Genomic DNA, 22,346 nt, shown 5'->3' with positions numbered 1-22,346 from the left:
TGTGTGTATGTGTTATCTGTGAATGTCCATGTGTGCATCTGTGTGTTATCTCTGTGTGTATATGTGTGTTATCTGGGTGCCTATTTGTGTATGTGTTACGCGTGTGTGTATTATCTGTGTGTCTGTATGTGTATCTGTGTGTGTCTGTGTATCTGTATCTGTGTCAGTGTTTGTATCTGTATTAGTATCATTGTGTGTAACTGTGTGTCTGTACCTGCATGTTTGTCAGTGTGTGTGTCTGTGTGTGTATTGCTGTGTCTCTATCTGCATGTGTATTAATGTGTCTGCGTATCTGTATGTTTGTTAGTGTGTGTGTCTGGGTATTTGTATGTGTGTTAATGTGTGTCTGTGTATCTGTATGTCTGTGCATTAGTGTTTGTCTCCATATGTGAGTCAATGTGTGCATCTGTGTGTCTGTATATCTGTTGTGTGTCTGTGTATCCGGATGTGTCAGGGTGTGTCTGTATATGTGTGTATGTGTATCAGTGTGTATGTCAGTGTATATATATATATATATATATATATATATATATATATATATATATATATAGTTACACATCTCAGCATTTAAAGGACCACTCTAGGCACCCAGACCACTTCAGCTTAATGAAGTGGTCTGGGTGCCAGGTCCTTCTAGGGTTAACCCATTTTTTCATAAACATAGCAGTTTCAGAGAAACTGCTATGTTTATGAATGGGTTAAGCCTTCCCCCTATGTCCTCTAGTGGCTGTCTCATTGACAGCGGCTAGAGGCGCTTGCGTGCTTCTCACTGTGATTTTCACAGTGAGAGCACGCCAGCGTCCATAGGAAAGCATTATGAATGCTTTCCTATGTGACCGGCTGAATGCGCGCGCAGCTCTTGCCGCGCATGCGCATTCAGGCGACGGGGAGGAGAAGAGGCGGATCGGAGGAGGAGAGCAGGAGGTGAGCTCTCCGCCCAGCGCTGGAAAAAGGTAAGATTTAACCCCTTTCCCCTTTCCAGAGCCGGGCGGGAGGGGGTCCCTGAGGGTGGGGGCACCCTCAGGGCACTCTAGTGCCAGGAAAACGAGTATGTTTTCCTGGCACTAGAGTGGTCCTTTAAACTCCAACACTGCAAATGCTACAAACAAGTAAACTACTGCTTTCAAATGGCAATAGTACATAATAACACAACACTACACACAAATGCACCCCTACGTTCACACACACACATACTCCATAGAAAAACATGATTACATTCAAACATGCAAATACTGCTAAGTACAACCCTGACGAGTTGGATATCCTCAGCTCGGAAAGCATTGTGGGAGTTGTACTACAGATGGGGACATCCTTGCAATGGCAGGGCCCCAAATAAATTCTTGCACCAGTGCCCTCTCTATTTTAGTTCCCCCACTACTTACCAGCATGTAAGTACCTCTACATTTTTTTGAAACCCATTTTTATGTCAATCAGTGGATTAGACAATATGTTGATAGGGTTTAATACGAGTAGCAGTTTATTTTCTTTAGTTGCCTCCTATGTTTGTTTTTGGCAGGAAGGAGCCTGTTTCTATTGGCAGTAGAAGAGCATTTGTGATCTCTAAAGAATGCCTCATATATCTATTTGCATCTAGAAAATGATCCAAATAGTTCTGGTCTTAATTTGCAGGAAAATATTACCTGTCAGTGCCCAGAGCCCACAAGAAACTGTACATCTCCTCACCAATCTGCCTTGCCTGTTACCTCTCCCACACCTGTCCTATGCTTGGTATGCAAAGTTTATTAAAGATACACAGCTTCACCACACAGCTTTCTTTACCAAATTTGTATACATGCAACACAATATACTTAATGCAGAAAGGAAATTTTTTGTTGAACAGATTATAGTAGTAACATCTGCGTGAAATGATATCTGGGCAGCTTTAATGGCATGGTTTCAGAATCTGTTGAAACAAATGCTTGATTAGAAATCCCCTAGTTACAGGGGTGATAGCAAAACAATTAGGTTGAATTTTTGAGTCAATATTTCAACAGATGTTCTTTCAGGTTTTTTTGTTTTTTTTGCTCCAACGTGTAATCCCTCCTGATATTATACAAGAGACTTGTTGATAACTCTTTTGGAATCGAGTTTAAATTCTTCTAACTATTTTCAGTGCTCATAATTTCCTGTCCCCATTATATCCTGAAGCCTATGTTATCTCTGGAGTGCTTTCAAAACAATTATACCTTCTCACTTAATTCTACATTAAGGCTATTAAACAATCCAACAGGTACTCTGGGGGGGGGGAATGACTGGGGGAGGTTAAGTTACATTAATTATGTTGGAAGGCTCCCCAAGTAGGAAGAGGGAAGTCTATCACTTGTATTAGATATCCTGTCCTGGATATTTACTAAACTGTGAATTATAAGGACTTGACATGAAAATTTCATATATTTTTAATTCAGACTGGCTATTTTATAGAAATTCTTAAAACTCTATGGTGAATTTAACAATTCATTGTTTAGTAAATAACCTTGGAAGTTTCCTTGACGATATGCTTTTAAGTCCAGAAGTCCAACATGTAACAGTTATATTAAAACTCTCAACACCATAACCACTACAGCCTACTAAAGTTTTCATGGTGCTCGTAGTGCCCTGGTTGGCATCCATGGAAAGTTGTTAACCTGTTTTACTAAAGATTTAAAACATACTATATAATCCCTCAGGTGCCTGCGTTACTTCCAATCTTTTCCTGATTATACTTCCCAACTTCGGTGGAAGGGGGGTAGAAGGGATAGGCTAGTAATGTAAAGAGGGGGCAGGTCCATCCAAATTAGTAGCAGGTTATCCTTATGTGAATGCACACCAGACTGCCTGCCAATCATGTAATCCCAGCTCACTCAGGACAGACGCTGCAGGGAGCAATGTTTCATTGCTCTCTGCAGGGGTATAGTGCCATAATTATAGTGCAAGATCCTCTAACGATGTGCCCAAACTATGCTTGTTGAGGAAAATTCCCTGGTGTCCTGAAAAGTGGGGACACTAAGTTGGTATGGCGGTACAGGACCCATTAATTTAGATATCTTGACTATTTACTGTTTACTTAGCAGGATGTAGTGGTTATGGTGCTTCCTTTAATTTGCACAAACTTGATTCAGATAGATAGATAGATCGATAGATAGATAGATAGATAGATAGATAGATAGGTAGATAGTAATACAACTCAGCTACACATTTATAACGAAGTATAACACTAACGACCACCATTCAGTTATTTGTCAGCTGGAGTGCAAAAAGTACAGAGCATTTTGATACCTGCTCTAGAAACTACCGGTAATAAATACCCTAGTCAGCTTTCAGATAGCAAAATTTGAAATTCCAAAACAGAAAGATGGCAACAAGTGTCAGCCAATGGATGGAAGAAAATCAAGTTTCTAAATAATTAGGTACCAGTATGTTTTAACAGATTCCCCAAAAATTAAAAAAGTACCTTTATTTCTAATTAGTCTTTTTTTTTAATTGTTACGTGCTGCCAACAGGCAATTCTCCAGTCTTTTTCCATAATTTAACTTGCAAATAAGTCAATTTTTTTAAATTGTACATGACTGCAAATAATTATGGTAACACAATTCAATTAAAAATAGCTAAAAATTCATCCTACATAACTATTTTACCACATTCTACACAAGTTGGTCTAAATGCTGTCCCAAGTCAGACCTTCTGAATAGGGTACGACAGTAGGTCCCCCCCTTATTTTTAGTTTTAGGGCCCCCATCCACCGCTCATGGGTGGGGGCCGGGGGGGACAGTAGGTCCCCCCCTTATTTTTAGTTTTAGGGCCCCCACCCACCGCTCAGGGGTGGGGGCCGGGGGGGGGACAGTAGTTCCCCCCCTTATTGTTAGTTTTAGGGCCCCCACCCACCGCTCAGGGGTGGGGGCCGGGGGGGGGGACAGTAGGTCCCCCCCTTATTGTTAATTTTAGGGCCCCCACCCACCGCTCAGGGGTGGGGGCCGGGGGGGACAGTAGGCCCCCCCTTATTTTTAGTTTTAGGGCCCCCACCCACCGCTCAGGGGTGGGGGCCTGGGGGGACAGTAGGTCCCACCCTTATTTTTAGTTTTAGGACCCCCACCCACCGCTCAGGGGTGGGGGCCGGGGGGGGACAGTAGGTCCACCCCCTTATTGTTAGTTTTAGAAAGCGAGCTGAGCTGTCAGTCAGACAGCTCAGCTTGCGAACGCGCATTCCGCGCACATGCGCGGTAAAGCGCTGAGGTTCTTCATAGGGCGGCTGTCAATGCCGCTCTATGAAGAACGCGATTGGTGCAGCGCGAAGCCGCGCATGCTAACCACATCGCGATGACGCTTCTCTGTGAGAAGCGTCCTATTGGGCCCCACGATTTCGTCATTTTGACGAAAAAGGGGGCGCGGCATGGCTGGGAGCTCGGCGCTGGAACGGAGGTAAGTTTTTAATATAAAAACGCTCCGAAAATTATTTTTAATCAATGAAAGTTCATATAAAAGCAAGAAGGAAGTCTGGGGGACCTGTCTTTCTTGCTTTTATATGTTGACTATAGAGTCCCTTTAATGCTATTTATTTTAGTTGCAATATGGCATTGCTAGATTCCAGAAACACCTGGTGCTTGAGCCAAACGGAAACTCAATGGCCCTTACATTAACAGAGAGGTGTAGATGTGTCATGAGATATCCAGACATCCCAACATGCAAAAGTTCATTTCAGGGAGGTGGCTTCAACAGGAACTGCACACCTCCTTCGCGTGCCCTGCCACGCACGCACGTGTACACACACACACATTCGCGTCCCAAAACACACACAGCCACCAAACATGTATGAACAATGACATGATATTTTATTACGATAGAACACAACTATTTACATATTACAACTATTTACACACACTATTACCACATGGACTCATGCACACACCTTGACACACAGATACGGACACTGACACATACACACACAGACACGGACACTGACACACATATACGGACACTACACATACACTGTCACATACACACACAGATACGGACACTGACACACAGATATGGACACTGACACATACACACACATTGTCACATACATACACAGATAAACACTGGCACATACACACTCAGATACACACTGACATACAGATACAAACAAACTGAAATACACACAGATACACAGACTGGTATTTACACATACTAAGATACACTCACTGGCACATACACACACTTAGATACATACAGATACACACATTGGCCCATACAGATACAAACTGACACACAGATACACACACTTGCACATATACACACACACACTCAGATACACACACTTGCACATATACACACACCCAGACACACGCCGACACACAGATAAACACATACACTCAAATACACCCAGATACACACACTGGTACATACACACACTTAGATACACTCACTGGTACATACACTTACTCAGATACACACACTTGCACATATACACACACACACACACTTGGATATACACTGACACACACAAGGCATAACAATTTAAACTGCAGCCATCCTTAGCTTACCTTGTGTCCTGGCTGAGGCTGATGAGAGTGAGCATGTAGCTGCTCACTCCAGCCTCTTCTCTGCCTCCATGCCATCTCCTCCTTCCCACGTGGCTGTTTTCTTAGCTGGGAGGAAGTGGCAGGCTGTTTATCACTTCCTCCCAGCTGGCAGATACTGCAGGGGCCTGGTCAGGCTCTTAAAAGGTCCCTGTTCAATAATAATATTCATGGGGGTGGGGCAGGGAAGGGCATTTAGCATATATAATAGTCTGGAAATCACTCACACACAATCTGATATATATTGTATGTTAGATTGTGTGTGATTTCCGTGATATTGTTTGAGATATGAGGGTGTCATGGAGACACCCTAGACATACTGGAATCTCCCGGACCCTCCAGGAGACTTGGTATGTCTGGATTTCCAAAATGTTATCCCCTCCTCTCTACCCTTGAACAGTTTGCTGGGAGACTTGGTATGTCTGGATATCCATATTATATCCCCTTCTCTCTACCCTTGAACAGTGTGCTGCTGCAAACAAGCACATACTGCACAGGTAGCTCTTCAGGGTGATCATGCAATTCTACCTACAAAATAAAGTGATGTACAGCAAAGTTATTTTCTGCAGTATCCCCTTCCAACAGGTGGGGGGCACCACAACCTCCCACTAAAAAGCCTGGTAGAGCATTATACTACAGATCTTACTTTTTCTACTAGTCAAATGCTATGAGTAAAATTAAAACTAAAAACAAAAATATCCTACTGACCCCCTTATCTACTGTAGAGATCAGTGGCTAAAGAGTCTCAAATATTCAGGCTTTCAGCCTTTAAAGTCTTCCCTAGCAATGCCTATGATTCCTGTATCAATGGGTTTTCATTGTATAGTACCATGCACCTGCCAGGATTCAACCTTACCATATCATGTCCACATATTGTGCCTTCAGCTGCTGGCATGAATTTTGTCTCACATTTTCTTCCTATTCGGTGACACCAAAGTGCTTTACATATATCCTGCACAAAAGAATATAATGAAAACCAATATTAAATGACATTACGTAAAAATTACACATTTAAACTAACGCATTAGAAAAAAACATAAGCAAATCAACAGAAAGATCAAAATGTATCACACAAAATGAAATTATACAGCTAAGATATATTTCAGTTGGCTTCATATGGTACTTTGTATGTGAAATGACCACTGAATATGGCATAGCAATAGCATATAAACTAACAAATACAGTATTTCAGGTTACAAAGCAACTTGCAGTGACCAAGCAATATCGACGTACCGGTCAATATTACTCTGTAAGTAGCTGTTTCATCCCTGTTCAGGGGTAACTGAAACGTTTTTAAAACAGTTGCCAATGGAGGCTTTGACTGAGCAAAATAAAATAAATAAATACTATATCATGTTACATAATAATAAGATCAATGACAGATCAAAGAATTGATGACTTTTGATATAGAACAGAGAATAATTCCCTGTAAAAGAAATATACCACCACTCCAAAACATTAAGGGGCTAGACAAGGCAACATCTTATTAGGTGGGCTAGTAGTTGCTGCCATTTTTGTTATATTTTTTCCTCCATCCATTTTTAAGAAATTGGGCACTTTTTCATTACCTACCGGTGGCATTATTTTGGAGCTACTACCGTGTGCGGACTTCAATAGAAATATTGGTGTACTACTATTGATGACTTTTCTTTGTGATTTTTTTTGTCAGAGTGAAGATGAAAGTTCACTTTCCACTTTTCAGAATGTTAAAGATTCTATGAATTTCATATAACAGGGCTTGAGTTTGACCACCCACAGAAAGAGGCTGTGCATCTGTTGCTCTGACACAACTGCTGCTGCTCCCCAGGCCCAAAGGATGCTTTTATGCAGACAGTGTCAGCTGGCCCTGATAACATTTCTGATATATTCAATAAACTTCCAAGAATAGTCGTTTGGAAATATTTTACACTGGTAGTATTTGCAAATAAATTACGGTACCACAGCTTTGATCTGATGCTTAGAAAAAATAATTAAAATGTATTCTGTTTTTTCATCTCATAATCTTTATTCTGCTACTTTGCTTATTTACGGGTTTTTTTTTTAGCGTCTGTAAAGCCTGCTTGTGGGAAGAAAGACATTTATTAAATGACAGTTGAGGGATTTGCAGACTAGTTGCATGGTTGCACATTGGAACTAGTAGTATTTTACACTCATTTAACTCAACCGTATTCAGAAATTCAGTACATAACAATGCCTTGCCTTTTTAAAGTCTAACATACAGAGCTTGGCCTTCTCTCCAAACTGCCACTTGCACTGAGTGTTGGCATCATACAGCTCCCCTGGCAGCTTTTCTGGATATTTATATTCTTTCCCAGGCTTCGGATCATCAACAAGACATACGGCTTGAGCAGAGCTGCAAAAGACAGCATTAGCATTACCATGAGAATTAGCAGTGTGCCAAGGGAATTGAACCCACTTGGAGATGTTGTCACTATACTTCTCAGCAGTAGTACTTTGTCAAAGTTAATCTTTTCCAAAAGTACCATTATTTCTACATCCACAACATCATAGAAAAAAAAATCATGCAAGCTAAGAAAATATATTTTTATCGTTTTGTTGTATCCTGATTTGATGTATCATGAGGATTTTAAGAAAAGGGAAATCCTCATTGCTAAAAGAATGAATTGATAAAAACAAAAGTAGTTATTATTTGAAAAAGTGATGTACAACTTCTGAAATAACTATAAACTAAGAAGCGTTAATTGGATGTCACCAGATATAACATTTGTATTCAAGGGTGTGATGACCATGTCCATAAAGTACTACCACTGGAAATTCTTTCTATTTCATATTGCGTTATATTATTGCATTGATACAAATCATGAACTGTGCTATGCTCACCCAAAACAATGTCAGATTCAGGCAATGATCTTTCACATTGCATGAAATAGTGGTGTGTCTCCAATTGGTGGCCCTCTCCAGTTCATAGTTTAATTGATATAAATGATATGGTAATGCATTTAAAGTCTTAGGGGCATAAATTACTTGGGTAACCAGTCTGTCACTTCTCCATCTATATCTGCCAGGTCATCCTAATCAAACACCCTTCTGTATCCATCCCTCGCAGTCCTGCTGAATTTGCGGTTTACAAATGTACCCTTTTCTATGGGATAGATTAAATGCCACCTCATTTATGACATCTCACAGCCCATATTTCATAAACCTAAAATGGTGTCCTTAATAGACAGCTTCCATTTTTCCACTGAAACTGTAACCTCAACTCTACAGGAACCATTACTGCATCATCCCAGAATCTGCTAATGGTAGCATTCTATGGGACAGATTGGTGAGGGCCTCCCTACAGCTCTGTCCATGAGGAGCTATCAGAGCATTCATGTGCTTGAATGCCTTTTTAGTCCAGTTGACTGCCATTTCTTTAAATGATGCTGAAGCAATCCAGTATAAACAGACTGGGTCTGCATTAGTGGTTAATCAATTATCATCTGATGCTTGGCAATCTACAAGGATATTAATCCAATGCTTGGCATACTAACATCTAGTGGAAAACAGATGTAGAGATCTACTCAATTCCACCACTGAACAACTTCATTCCAACCACTAGGAAAGAAGAAAACATTTTAGAGGAATAACGCAAAGTGAACTAATTCCTTATATTTAGTGGTTTGTGAACTTTTGTCAGATAGCAAAGCTCCTGATGACATAATGAGCATTTTCACTTTTAAGTCCTCTCATTTGCCAGTTGTCAATCACTGAATTTTTTGCACATGTATAAAAATACTAGTATTTTTTGTACAAGAATACAACTAAAACATGAGTGGTGAAGTTTGGTAAAATATTGGTGCAAATGAGAACAGTTCCAGGAGTTAGTTTAAAATGCTATATTTTTTTACCCACAGGAATTTAATTTGTGTGTTGGTGTCACTTCTATTATGTTAAAGATCAATTTTGTAATTAGGCATTCTAAATCCAGAAACATGTTAGTGAAAACGATGGTTTGAATCTGAATGGTATAAAAATGTATAATTATCAAAAGATTAGAAAAAGAGATTTTATGCTATAAGAAAGGACAAAAAAATTAGAATCATTTGCTTGATTAATAAAATAAACTCAATCCGGTGAAAGCCACAATCCATCATTGTTACAATCTTAATTTACTAGGAGAAAACGGTTTGAGGAATAATATAATAATTATAATAATAGTTATTAATTATACCATGTATTCAATAATCATAATTAATTACAATAATAATTAAACCCTTATAGAGACAATTCACTGCCTAAATACAAAAAGAAAATAATAATATAAAAATCACTGTTTACTAGACACCCTCCAATGTAAAGATGCATGCATTTAATTATGCATTTTTTTTCATTGGTATTATATCCATAACAACTTACAAAACCTGCAGTTCAATTCTTTTCCTCTCCTAATCCCACCCAGACTTTCATGGGCTTTCCGAACACAGACTTCCCAATTCAGCTCAATGAGTAGATTTAGCAAAGTAGGTGCTCTGGGAAATTGTCTGTCTCTTGAATTTAGCACTATTGCGCAAACCAAACCAGGAAATAGCAGGGCATGCTGTCTGATTGACAGCCAGGGGGTGTAACCAGGTTCATTTATAAAAGTGTAAATTTCTATTGAAAAAAAAAAGATTCTACGCTATTCACACATAAAGCACTTCAGCAAGCTAAAGTGCTTCAGGGGTCTGGAGTGTCCCTTTAAGGTTTTATGAATGTGGCCCTTTAGGTGTCATGTTTTGAGGCAACATGGACATACATTCTGTATGTGTGCAATTGATAGAGTTACTGGACATGAAAAAAAGTGTCTTTCAATAAAATATAGACTGCTAGGTGCACTTCTTTGACTTGTATTTTTCAACACTATCCTCTAAGTATCGAGCATGTGTAAAAAGCCCAAAAATACATTTATTCCAACCTAGGTCAAAAACTGGTGATGAGTAAGGTTAAATGAGGCCTACAGAAAGTAGCAGACGGACTAAATTTAGCCAAGTGACAGTCTAGTACAAGCATGTCAAACTCAAAGGCTAACATGGGCCAAATAAACAAGGTTTAAGTTCATGTGGGCTGCAAAAAAACAATAACTTTAGTTTTCACAGAAACATAGGTTTATTTAATGGTGAATGTATGCTGTTGCACAGCTCTAAAAAAAAACAAATTACTTATCTTGTTGATTTTGAAGTCCTACGAGTGTGTTCTTCACTTTGGCTGAGATCATCAAACGTGATGATCTCAGCCAATCCAATGCTTTCCCATAGGAAAGCACTGGGAGGCTATTGTGCATGTGTGGCAAAAAGCTGTGCGGCTAATCAGCAACTCCATGGGGAAAGTTCAGTGCCTCAATGCAGACCCAATCTAATACACTGCCCCACCCCCATTCTAATACACTGCCCACAAATCCAATATACTGCCCTCAAATCCAATACACTGCCCCCCCTTCCTCCACTCTAATACACTGCCCCTCCACCCAATCTAATACACTGCCCCTTAATCTAATGCACTGCCCCTTCTCCCTCCACTATAATTGAATACACTGCCCCCATTCTAATTGAATACACTGCCCTCCCCCCAATTTAATACAATGCCATCCTCTCTCCCTCAATTTAATACACTGCAGCCCCACCACTCTAATACACTGCCCTCCTCCCCCAATTTAGCACACTGCCCCCACCACTATAATACACTGCCTCCCCCTCCCACCACTCTCATACACTGCCCACTCCCTTAACACACTGCCCCTCCCATCACTCTAATACACTGCCCACTCCCTTTCTCACATTAATACACTGCCCCTTTCCTCCCTCAAAATAATACACTGCCCTCTCCCTCACATTAATGTACTGCCCCCTCCCTCACATTAATACATTGCCCTCTCCCTCCCTCCCCCAAAATAATTCACTGTCCACCCTCCCCAATTTAACACACTACACAGGAAGGGCCCCAAGCCCCTCTTCTCCTACCTTAAGATGAGCTGTCCGTCCTCCAGTTTCAGTTCTGCTCAAGCAGGCCAGCCGCTCCTCTGGCACTGCGAGCATGAGGGAAGGGGGAGTGGCTGGACTGCTCTGCAGACAGACACTCTTCTCTCTTGTGTCCATGGGAGGGAAGACAAGAAGCAGACAGGAAATATCTTTCCTGTCTTGCAGCTGATTGCAGCCACAGTACAAAGTGGCCCCAAGGCAGGTGGGCCGCAAATATATTAATTGTGGGCCGCAAGTTTGACATGCTTAGTCTAGTACGATATTGGTATAAAAAAAACATATAAAAATTAAACTTGCTGTATCTTGACACAGATATAGGCCTGACTCGAAAATACCTATTCATACACTTCCACTTCACTCAAAACAACATTCAATGCTAATTCATGCTATTTGAACTAAAGGGAGGAGTATGGAGAAAACCATATGAGTTCATGCATTCATCATGCTGTGTGTGAATACTGGAGTGGGTTTTTATTTAATGAAAGGTAAACAAAAGTTGAAAGCAACATGATAGCAACTGTCTGTCAGGTGCATCCATTCGTTGCTGTGTCATAATGTTTCAGCATCTAAAGTATGTCTGAAGCATGTTATTCATTACCAAGGTCACAGCCAGTCCAGAACTTTGACATATTGAAGCACGGCATTGATAAGGGAGCAGTGCAATTACAATGCTGCTCATTATAACATTGTTCTAAAGGGTTAGTCCTGGTTAACAATTTACGGTATATTTTGTAAATGCATAACTGAAGCAAAAACAGAGAATATGAGAATAGGCAAAAGCTCAGAGAAACTTCAGTAGCGTGCCCTTCATTTAGTCCCTACTCAGGTCTCAAAATGTATTTGCTCACTTGTGCCATTACAAATAAAACCTATGTAGCCTGTGATTGGTTGGTAACTTTGTGAGCAGACGTTATGGTTATTCAGCCAGTTAAATGTAGTGTCAAGGCGGAAAACCTGTTGGTAAATAGCAGCCGCTACTAAACTGTTGTTAATAGCAACAGCTTGCATATCTACAGATATGCCAGGATTCTTTCTGGTTTTCCTAATTTTGCATAGCCGTCATATTATCGGGTATTTTACTGATTAATAGCATTCGTAGATAGCAATAACAGCAACAAAGTTGTTGCCAATATTTCCACATTTGCACATGTACAAAAGAAAAACACCATAAATAACAACTAAATATCATAAATAACAACTAAATAACTTTGTATATATATATAATAATTATGTTACAATTGTTACTTAAAAAATATATATTTTTTTAAAAGCAACACTTTTTTTTTTTGAGAAATCAAAATGATGTTTATGATATTAGTTTACCCATGTATTAATTGAAATGTTGCACCTACTAAAATAAAGTCTCAAGTTCAACCAACAGCTTACCTCCCAGGTGCCTACAATTCAATGGAACAGTTGTGATTTAGAGTATCTGCCCTGGTTTGTTGTCTGGTATCCATCTTTGGGGACACCACAGACAAATGTCCAGAAAATGAAGCTCGAGTGAGTCTTACCAAGTGCACTTGCTGTATAAAGTTAATTAACCCCTTAAGGACACATGACATGTGTGACATGTCATGATTTCCTTTTATTCCAGAAGTTTGGTCCTTAAGGGGTTAAAGGCATTTTTGCTAATATGAGAACGATACAGCAGCACTCTCTGCATGTGCAGCAGACTTATACTGCCCTATTTTGGGTGTTTGCATCATCGATCAGGTTCATTGCATCACTAATGCCCCATTCTGTCCCCTCCTCTCATGTCAAGTTTACATAATCTACAGGCATGAAAAGAGGACACATTTTTGGTGGCAATTGAGGGGATTAAAACAGAACGTTATTATATTTTCCTAAGACATGCAGGGTTGTATATTTTTTGTAGTGATAAAGGTATGAGAGTTGGAATTATTGTATCTAAGAAGCAAATCCAGAGTTATTGTGTCTAAGTTGAAACTCAAATTACTAATAAAACATGCTTAAAAGCTTTAAATTTATACAAGGTAATGACTTTCACTATACAAATTAATATATTTGATAGACTTTTCCCAGCAAATGTATGAAGTCATTTTATTGGCTTAGAATGAACAGGGATGTATTTTGTGCTTGCTTAATAAAGTAAAGTGACCGCGTTCATTTCCAGTTCTGTCACCTTCTCAATTTTCACTTGTACTAGACTGTACTAAGTAACAGTCACTCACAATGACAAAGAGCATACCTCCAAGAAAGGTCATTCACATACACACGTCTGTTAATTGCCTATATATATATATGGCAATTGAAATACGTGTGCATATATATATATATATATATATATATTATATTGTATTTATATATGTTATGCACCACTTGCATTTCTCCAGTTGGAGTTTGAAAAGTCATCTTTAGGCTCAGAAACGTGTAATCATGTTTGAATATATTTCCCAGAGTTCCCAGCGTGACATGCAAATGAACATAGATAGGCATTGTGTTTCAGACTTTACCGTGCATTTCTGCAGTTACCTTTATCAATGGATGCTGTCAAATTTGTATGTACAATAAATGGGTGGGTGGTGGAGGTGATGATAAGTCACAAAGCTAGTGTGGGCAGGCCACTGTCACGAGGTCACTCTCAACCTCTAAACATAATAAACACAATGCCTGAATATAACTCCAGACTACAGGGCGCCACAACCACTAGAGTATATATAAATGTGCTTTATATAGTGTAATGGAACCAATGCAGTAGTTCACTTGTAGAAATATACAAAAAACATTTCTATAAATCACAGTGATGAGTGCCTGAATCCTTATTTTATTGCCAGGTCTCATTGCTATTAAAAACAATGTATTGGATTACTTATCTGAGTAAATAGCATAATAAAGAAAAATGAGTAAGTATGAACACAGAAGCTATCTAAGGCTGTCAAAAGTTTATGAAGCTAGTTGCGAAATGCATATTTAGGAGTGATAAAGACTTTATATGGGTTAAAAATGTAAAAGAAATGCAAATCCAAATTTAACAAAACCTAAGTTGTTTATTATATGCCCTGCAAATATATTGACATACATACAAATACATTGTACAGTTTACAAAAAAGCATGAATAACTTTTCAATTATATAGATAGTGGTGTGGTAGGTGCATACACACCAATACACTCTCACAATAATATGTGGCAGTAAACATGGGTTTATAGAATAGCTCTCTGTCACGACATTCCACGGAAAAGAAGACCCTGAGAGTACTAGACGCCCGGGGTCAGTAGTTGGTTGTCCCACTGACTGAGTGAAAACATATATATATAATATAACTTTTATTGAATAGTTAAAATCCAAAATGGTGCATAAACATGTAACTAATACAAACAGAGAAAAAATAATAAATTAACTATTGTGACAGGCTGGAAAGATACACAAGGCCAGTGAGAAAGGTAGGGATGGAAAGATGGAAAAACTCTCATCAAAACATTATCCACAACTAGGTGCCGTGTACAGAAACAAATCCTGTCCAAGCCCCACAGTAAAGGAAAAGATTGTAAAGCAAATGCTAGTGACAGTCATTGATTATGGGGATGTAGTGTATGCACCTGCACTGCAAACCTACCTTAGTAAACTTACTACATTGTATAACGCGTTCTGCTACTTTGTGCTACAATGACCCACAATTATGACATGTTAAAAGAACTAAACTGGCTGTCGTTGGATTCCAGACACACCGTTCATCTTTATAGCCTTGTGTTTAAGAGCTTTCCTGGGAAGCTTCCACCCTACCTAAGCAGAATGCTCTCTCCAGCTGTTCCCACATCCGATAACCCTGATCCAGTAACGGCACTTTATTTAGTCTACCTCAATACAAAAAGAAAGCGGCTTGATCCTCATTTTCCAATAGACCACCGCAATTATTAAAATGACCTCCTTCACACTTTCAAAATCTTCCCCCAGTCTAAAATCCTTGAAGAGATCCCTCTCTACATATCTCACAACAGAATGCACCTGTCATGGTTGATTACATTTTTCTTACTTGTTCTATGTTACCTTTTGTATTCATGTGTGCATTCATTTTATTTTTGTAATTTATTGTGCTCTATTGTAACAATGCAATGTTTTGTGTACCCAGGACATATTTGAAAATAAAAGAGAAATCTAAATATATCCTTCATGGTAAAACATATATATTTTTAAATAAATTAATATTGTAGTTAAATGTACAATCTGAGGAGAAAGTCTATGTTAATTTACACTAATCAGACATAACATTAAAACCACTGACAGATGAAGTGAATAACATTGATTATATTGTTACAATGGTACCTGTCAAGGTGTTGGATGTATTTGACCACACGTGAACAGTCAGTTCTTGAATTTCATGTGTTGGAAGCAGGAAAAATGGGAAAGCGAAAAGGTCTGAGACAAAAAGTAATGGCTAGATGGGTTAGTGCATCTCTAAAACCACAAGTCTCGTGGGGTGCATTGGCCAGAGTGAATAAAGCCTTACCAATTTTTATTTGTATCCTACTATACATTGCCTTGGTTAATACATGACATAAGGATTGTTTACATGATAAGAACTAGGTATTAATGAGCTTTTTACTCAAATTATTATGTTATCAGGTAGTTCTGTTGAGTGCTTTTATTATCTGGAGCATACCTACTGTCATATATTCTCTGGTAGATGGCAGTTTTCTTTTCCAGGTAGAACTCTCCCACTTTGTGTTAGATTATGCTTACTTATTTTGACTTGTCATTATTAGGGTTAAGCAATTGAACACTCCTGGTGTGTCCTACCGGTTGGTTCCGTAGTTTCGACAGTGGATTAGTGGATTTCTTTGTGTTCCCGGTATGCAATGGTTAGTACCTACCAATAAAGGTGGAATTCATGTGGCATCATGTGGATCTTACTTTGACACGTACCACCTATCTAGAGATTTTTACAACGCAATGGTGTTCCCTGATGGCAGTGACCACTTTCAGCAGAATAATGCATCCTGCCACACTGCAAGAAATGTTCAGGGATGGTTTGAGGAACATGACAAACAGTTCAAGATGTTGCCTTGACCTCCACGTGCACGTGCGAACGTACCGACCTCCACATGTCCTATATTTAAATACAATTGAACATATTTGGGATGTGCTGGAACAACTAATCGGATCCATGGCGCCCCCCCTCACAACTTGCAAGACATCAAAGATCTGCTGTTAATGTATTGGTGCCAGATAACACAGGACCCATCAGAGGTCTTGTGGAGTCCATGGCTTGATGCATCAGAGCTATTTTAGCAGAATGAGGTGGACTTATACAATATTAGACAAGTGGATTTAATGTTGTGACTGATCAATGTGAGACTATATTAGGCATGGAGATGTGTTTCAGGCCAAACTGCAATTTGGCTGAAAAATCAAATTTCTGAGCCACCATTTGCCAGAATCTATGGAAACCAACAAGCGCAAACCCTTGGGTGCTTGTTTTGATTCATGATGTTGGGTTGCCATTTCTGGCACTAGAAAAAAAGAGGCATTTATTTGGTGGTAACAAACAACCAGAGGCAGATTTTTTGGTGGGAACAAGCAACTAGCTTAATTGGCCCTGATAGACAAGAGCTCTGCCCAATCAAGATGATTGATGTTTAGACACCACTACATGTTGATTTTATTGATAGATCAAGTGACAACTGATTGATAGAGGGTATAAAAGAGGATCAGCAGAAAAATCTATACTTCCAAGCAGGATTCTTTCAGACACTTTGACTACTGAGAGAGACAGACCAGCAGTGATACTGTGTGTTTTTACACTTATTGTGAATGTGTGGGAGATAGCATGTGCCAGTGATTCTAGTGCGAGACTAGGTTTAGGTTAGCTCTGTATCTAGCTAGCTACTGCCAGTGGCACATAAAATAATTTTGAATAGAAGGTAGGGGAATGCCATTGTGTTATTGACCATATTGTGAGATTAGGTTTAAGGTACTGCTGTATCTATCAATCAGTTGCACTTAAAAAAAACTTTAAGTGGGAGATAGGAGATTGCCATTGTGCAATTGATTATAGTGTGAGACTAGGTTATCAATTTACAGTTTGTAAAAGTTTTGTGTTTTTATGTTGTTAACTTTTATGTTGAAAGAAAATCATGTTTCTGGGATTGTATTGTTTAGTAAAAAGCAAAAAAGGGTTTTATTCCTGATCCTGGGTTACTTTTTAATGGTGAGGGGAACATGTGTTCTACTACCATTCTAGTACAGTACTCAGAGATTATATTGTTTTTATTGGTTCTCTTTATTTGTATTTTGCATAAAATATTACTTGTTTGGCACACCTCTGATGTCCTGTTTCCAAATATTGGAGTGTGGATCCTGTAGCCAGTACTGGCACCTTTGAGCCTTTGATACAGAATCTGGTACGGCTCTGGGTTATGTGAGTGGAATTCCTACCATAGTATTAAGGCACTATATGTTATATGTTTATGGTTCACACTATATTGTTATTTCTTATTTTGTTTTAGGCACTTTTATCATAATTTGGTACCAGTTTCTACATAACCCAATGTATGGTTGTATAAAAATTTTTATATATTATTTTTTTTCACTGTGGTATTAGGGTTTTAATGCACTAAGATATAGTTTTGTATTTCTAATCATGTTTACTAAGCTGGCCATTTTGAAGGAGGCAGCAGTAGCAGCAAACTTCATGTCAGGGGTTCCCAACCCAGTCCTCAAGTACCCCCTACCAGTCCAGGATTTAAGGATTACCCTGTTGTGTTTAATATGTTTTTGTTTTTTTCTTCTAAAAACACCTTAGACACAACTGGGTAATCCCTAAATTCTCGACTGTTAGGAGGTATTTGAGGACTGGGTTGGGAACCACAGATCTAAGTGCAAGTTTTAAACTGTGCATGTGTATTTACTACTGCTTAGCTATCACAATATATCTGATCTTCTCACACACACACCTTTTGTGACGGACAAGTCCAATTTAAAGGGAAACTATATTTCCAGGAAAACAAACTCCTGGCACTATAGCGTCCCCCTCTGCCAAGCTCCCCCCCCCCCCCCACCCCTCGTGGTGCAGAAGGCGTTAATAACCCCTTCTGTCACTTACCTGGGTCCAGTGCAGATGTCCCTTGGCTCAGGCTCGACTACGCCAATGCTCCTGATGGATGATGTCAGAGGGTAGACCTAATGCGCATGCGCAGAAATGCCAAGCTCGCATTCGAATTTCCCCGTAGGAAAGCATTATTCAATGTTTTCCTGTGGGGATTCCGGTGACAGAAGTCCTCTTGCATAGCACAAGGATGTCTAGCGTTATTTAGGTGACCAAAAGTCGCCTTCAAGCCTGGAAGTCCCTCTAGTGGCTCTCTGGTAGACAACCACTACAGGAGGAGTTAAGCCTAGCAGGTAATTATTGCTATTTATAAAAACTACAATAATTACTTGCTCAGGATTAAGGGTGATTGGACATTGCACCCAGACCAATTTAAAGAGCTGAAGTGGTCTGGACACCTACAGTGTCCCTTTAAGTGTAACAAAAATGCTATTTCCACACCAAGAGTATAATGTCTATGAGGTAGCACTGTTTGCCCTGAAGAAGTGCTTTTCCCCCACGAATACTGAAAACATCTGTTTACACAGCTTACTGTGTTTTAGTGCTGTTTCCTTCAATAAGGTTTTATTTTCTGAAATGAGAAATTGATAGGGCTCCTGCAGCTAGCAACAACTTGGTATAAATTCCCCGCCTGTCACTAAAATCATGTGCAGTAAAAAAGACTTGTCATAGGCACTATAAAGTAATAAAATGTGAAAGGGAAAAGGAAAGTATGTCAATGATTACAGTGTGTTCAAACAGCATGGGATTATTGTATAAGGATTACAAGCACAGTGTGCCCACTCAAGCAAGACTGTTGGCATATAACACTTAAAACACATCACGCGACATAGATTGAATTTTCAGGCTTACAAGAAAATGAACTTTGTATGCTATTATTATTGTTTATTAAATGTCTGTAATTGATTTTATTGTATTTAACCATATGACGATAGGAGGAGTAAGGCACACCCATTGCTCACCCATCTGGCTAGAAGAAGCCAAAATACTTACTGCATTCTAAAGGTTTATATGTCTGGGCTACGTCATGTATTTTAATAGCTTACTTTATTCATTGGAAATTAGTACATGGATTCAGATTAAAACCCTTCTGTGGCCTAATTAGGTTCCCACCCATTGTCAAGACAGACATTCCTGCACCATCCCTACACTCGTAGCCATCAATTCACAGAAGCTGTGGACAGCCTTGTCTAATTTACTTTTACTGATGGTTTTGTGATGTGTGTAAATCCTACAAATGTGTACTGCATTTGTTCTGCAAACGTTTAAGCAAACAACATTTTGACAGTTGTTTCACATTGCAATGTAACTTTGACTGCATTCATGCATACTAATGTATAAAAAGAATGTTGGTATGTTTGATGGACTTTTAAAAAAAAATTCTGTGGGATAAAGATGCAGAATGAATGTGTGCACTTTTCACAAACCTTAACAAGCCAAATAAATACGTGTGCACAAAACAATTGTAAATGAGCACAAGCATTAGAGTGATATTTAAATAACTGTAGATACAAATGTGAAAATATGAGAAAGTATTATCCACTAAACTGTGCACATCACACATGAACAAAAAATACTTCCACTGTAGAAAACAAGATTGAAGTAGAAGTGTGCTACTCCTGTTCTCCTCAATATTGGACTCACTACTTTTTTTTTAATGAAGCTTTGCTACTGATTTGTTATTATAAGTTTGAATAAAGTCACACAGAAGATTAAGGCTATGAACTGTCCATTTCTCCATTCGGAAGGCATTTGCAGATCTGATGTACTCTAAGGAATTGCATCTACCTTTACCTGTTAGTAAAGAGGGGAATTTATTCAGCTCCGATCATGTTATCTATAGTGGGATTGGTATTGCTATATAAGTAATATTTTATTTCTGTGTGATGTGCACACCTTAATGGATAATACTTTTCTCTGTTTATCACATTTCTGTCTATGGTTACTTAGATGTCACGTTGATGCTTGTACTCACTTATCATTTTTCGCACACCTGTATTTATTTAGATTTGTACTTTTACTTTGTAGTCACCAAAAAATTTTGGGTTGATGCACAATTTGCTAAGTTTTATTCACAATCTTATTTAACCCCTTAAGGACACATGACATGTGTGACATGTCATGATTCCCTTTTATTCCAGAGGTTTGGTCCTTAAGGGGTTAAACACAATTGCACCTTGCCCATTATATAATTTTTTTTTTCAAAAAACATGCATTCATATCATCTTCTATTTTTGTCTCAATATATGCCCTTTTTTCTGCCCCAAATCTCTCATAAGCAGCTTATGAACTTAATAATAACATCGAAATGAAGGGTTACTACAAGAAACACGGCCACTTCAATGTTTATGGTGCTAAGAGTCTATAGTATCTCACAAAAGTGAGCACACCCTTACATATTTGTAAATATTTTAATTATATCTTTTCATGTGACAACACTGAAGAAATTACATTCTGCTACAATGTAAAGTAGTAAATGTACAGCCTGTATAACAGTGTAAATTTGCTGTCCCCTCAAAATAACTCAACATACAGCCATTAATGTCTAAACCGTTGTCAACAAAAGTGAGTACACCCCTAAGTGGAAATGTCCAAATTGGGCCAAAGTGTCAATATTTTGTGTGGCCACCATTATTTTCCAGCACTGGCTTAACCCTCAGGAGCATGGAGTTCACCAGAGCTTCACAGATTGCCACTGGAGTCCTCTTCCACTCCTTTATGACGACATCACGGAGCTGGTGGATGTTAGAGACCATGCGCTCCCACACCTTCTGTTTAAGATGCTTAATAGGGGTTAGGTCTGGAGACATGCTTGGCCAGTCCATCTCCTTTACCTTCAGCTTCTTTAGCAAGGCAGTGGTCATCTTGGAGGTGTGTTTGGGGTCGTTATAATATTTGAATACTGCCCTACGGCCCAGTCTCTTAAGGGAGGGGATCATCTGCTTCAGTATGTCACAGTACATGTTGAAATTCATGGTTCCCTCAATTAACTGTAGCTCTCTAGTGCTGGCAGCACTCATGCAGGCACAGATCATGACACTCCCACCATCATGCTTAACTGTAGGCAAGACACACTTGTCTTTGTACTCCTCACCTGGTTGCCTCCACACACACTTGACACCATCTGAACCAAATAAGTTTATATTGGTCTCATCGGACCACAGGACATGGTTCCAGTAATACATGTCCTTAGCCTGCTTGTCTTCAGCAAACTGTTTGCGGGCTTTCTTGTGCATCATCTTTAGAAGAGGCTTCCTTCTGGACGACAGCCATGCATACCAATTTGATGCAATATGCTGGGTATAGTCTGAGCACTGACAGGCTGACTCCCCACCCCTTCAACCTCTGCAGCAATGCTGGCACCACTCATACATCTATTTCCCAAAGACAACCTCTGGATACGACCCTGAGCACGTGAACTTAAATTCTTAGGTCGCCCATGGCAAGGCCTGTTCTGAGTGAAACTTGTCCTGTGAAACCGCTGTATGGTCTTGCCCACCATACTGCTGCTCAGTTTCAGGGTCTTGGCAATCTTCTTATAGCCTAGACCAACTTTATGTAGAGCAACAATTCTTTTTTTCAGATCCTCAGAGAGTTCTTTGCCATGAGGTGCCATGTTGAACTTCCAGTGACCAGTATGAGAGAGTGTGAGAGCGATAACACCGAATTTAACACACCTGCTCCCCATTCACACCTGAAACCATGTAACACTAATGAGTCACAAGACACCGGGGAGGGAAATTGGCTAATTGGAAGTAATTTGGACTTTTTCCGTGCAGTGAATTGG

At 39.3% G+C, this 22,346-nt stretch overlaps 1 protein-coding gene across 1 annotated transcript in view; it reads right to left on the bottom strand.

Annotated features, from left to right (window-relative positions):
• ADAMTS16 (ADAM metallopeptidase with thrombospondin type 1 motif 16) overlaps positions 1 to 22,346 on the bottom strand; it is a 214,973-nt gene that overhangs the window by 123,106 nt on the left and 69,521 nt on the right. The window contains exons 10-11 of the mRNA XM_063451888.1: positions 7,734 to 7,887; positions 6,391 to 6,486 (exon numbers count right to left, since the gene is read on the bottom strand). Coding sequence (XP_063307958.1) covers positions 6,391 to 6,486; positions 7,734 to 7,887 — 250 coding nt within the window. The remainder of the gene's footprint in view (positions 1 to 6,390; positions 6,487 to 7,733; positions 7,888 to 22,346) is intronic.

The sequence above is a fragment of the Pelobates fuscus genome, chromosome 4, assembly GCF_036172605.1.
Source record: "Pelobates fuscus isolate aPelFus1 chromosome 4, aPelFus1.pri, whole genome shotgun sequence".
Taxonomy (NCBI): domain Eukaryota; kingdom Metazoa; phylum Chordata; class Amphibia; order Anura; family Pelobatidae; genus Pelobates; species Pelobates fuscus.
Note: the sequence above shows the minus strand (reverse complement) of the source record. Positions and strands in the feature narration are given on the sequence as shown.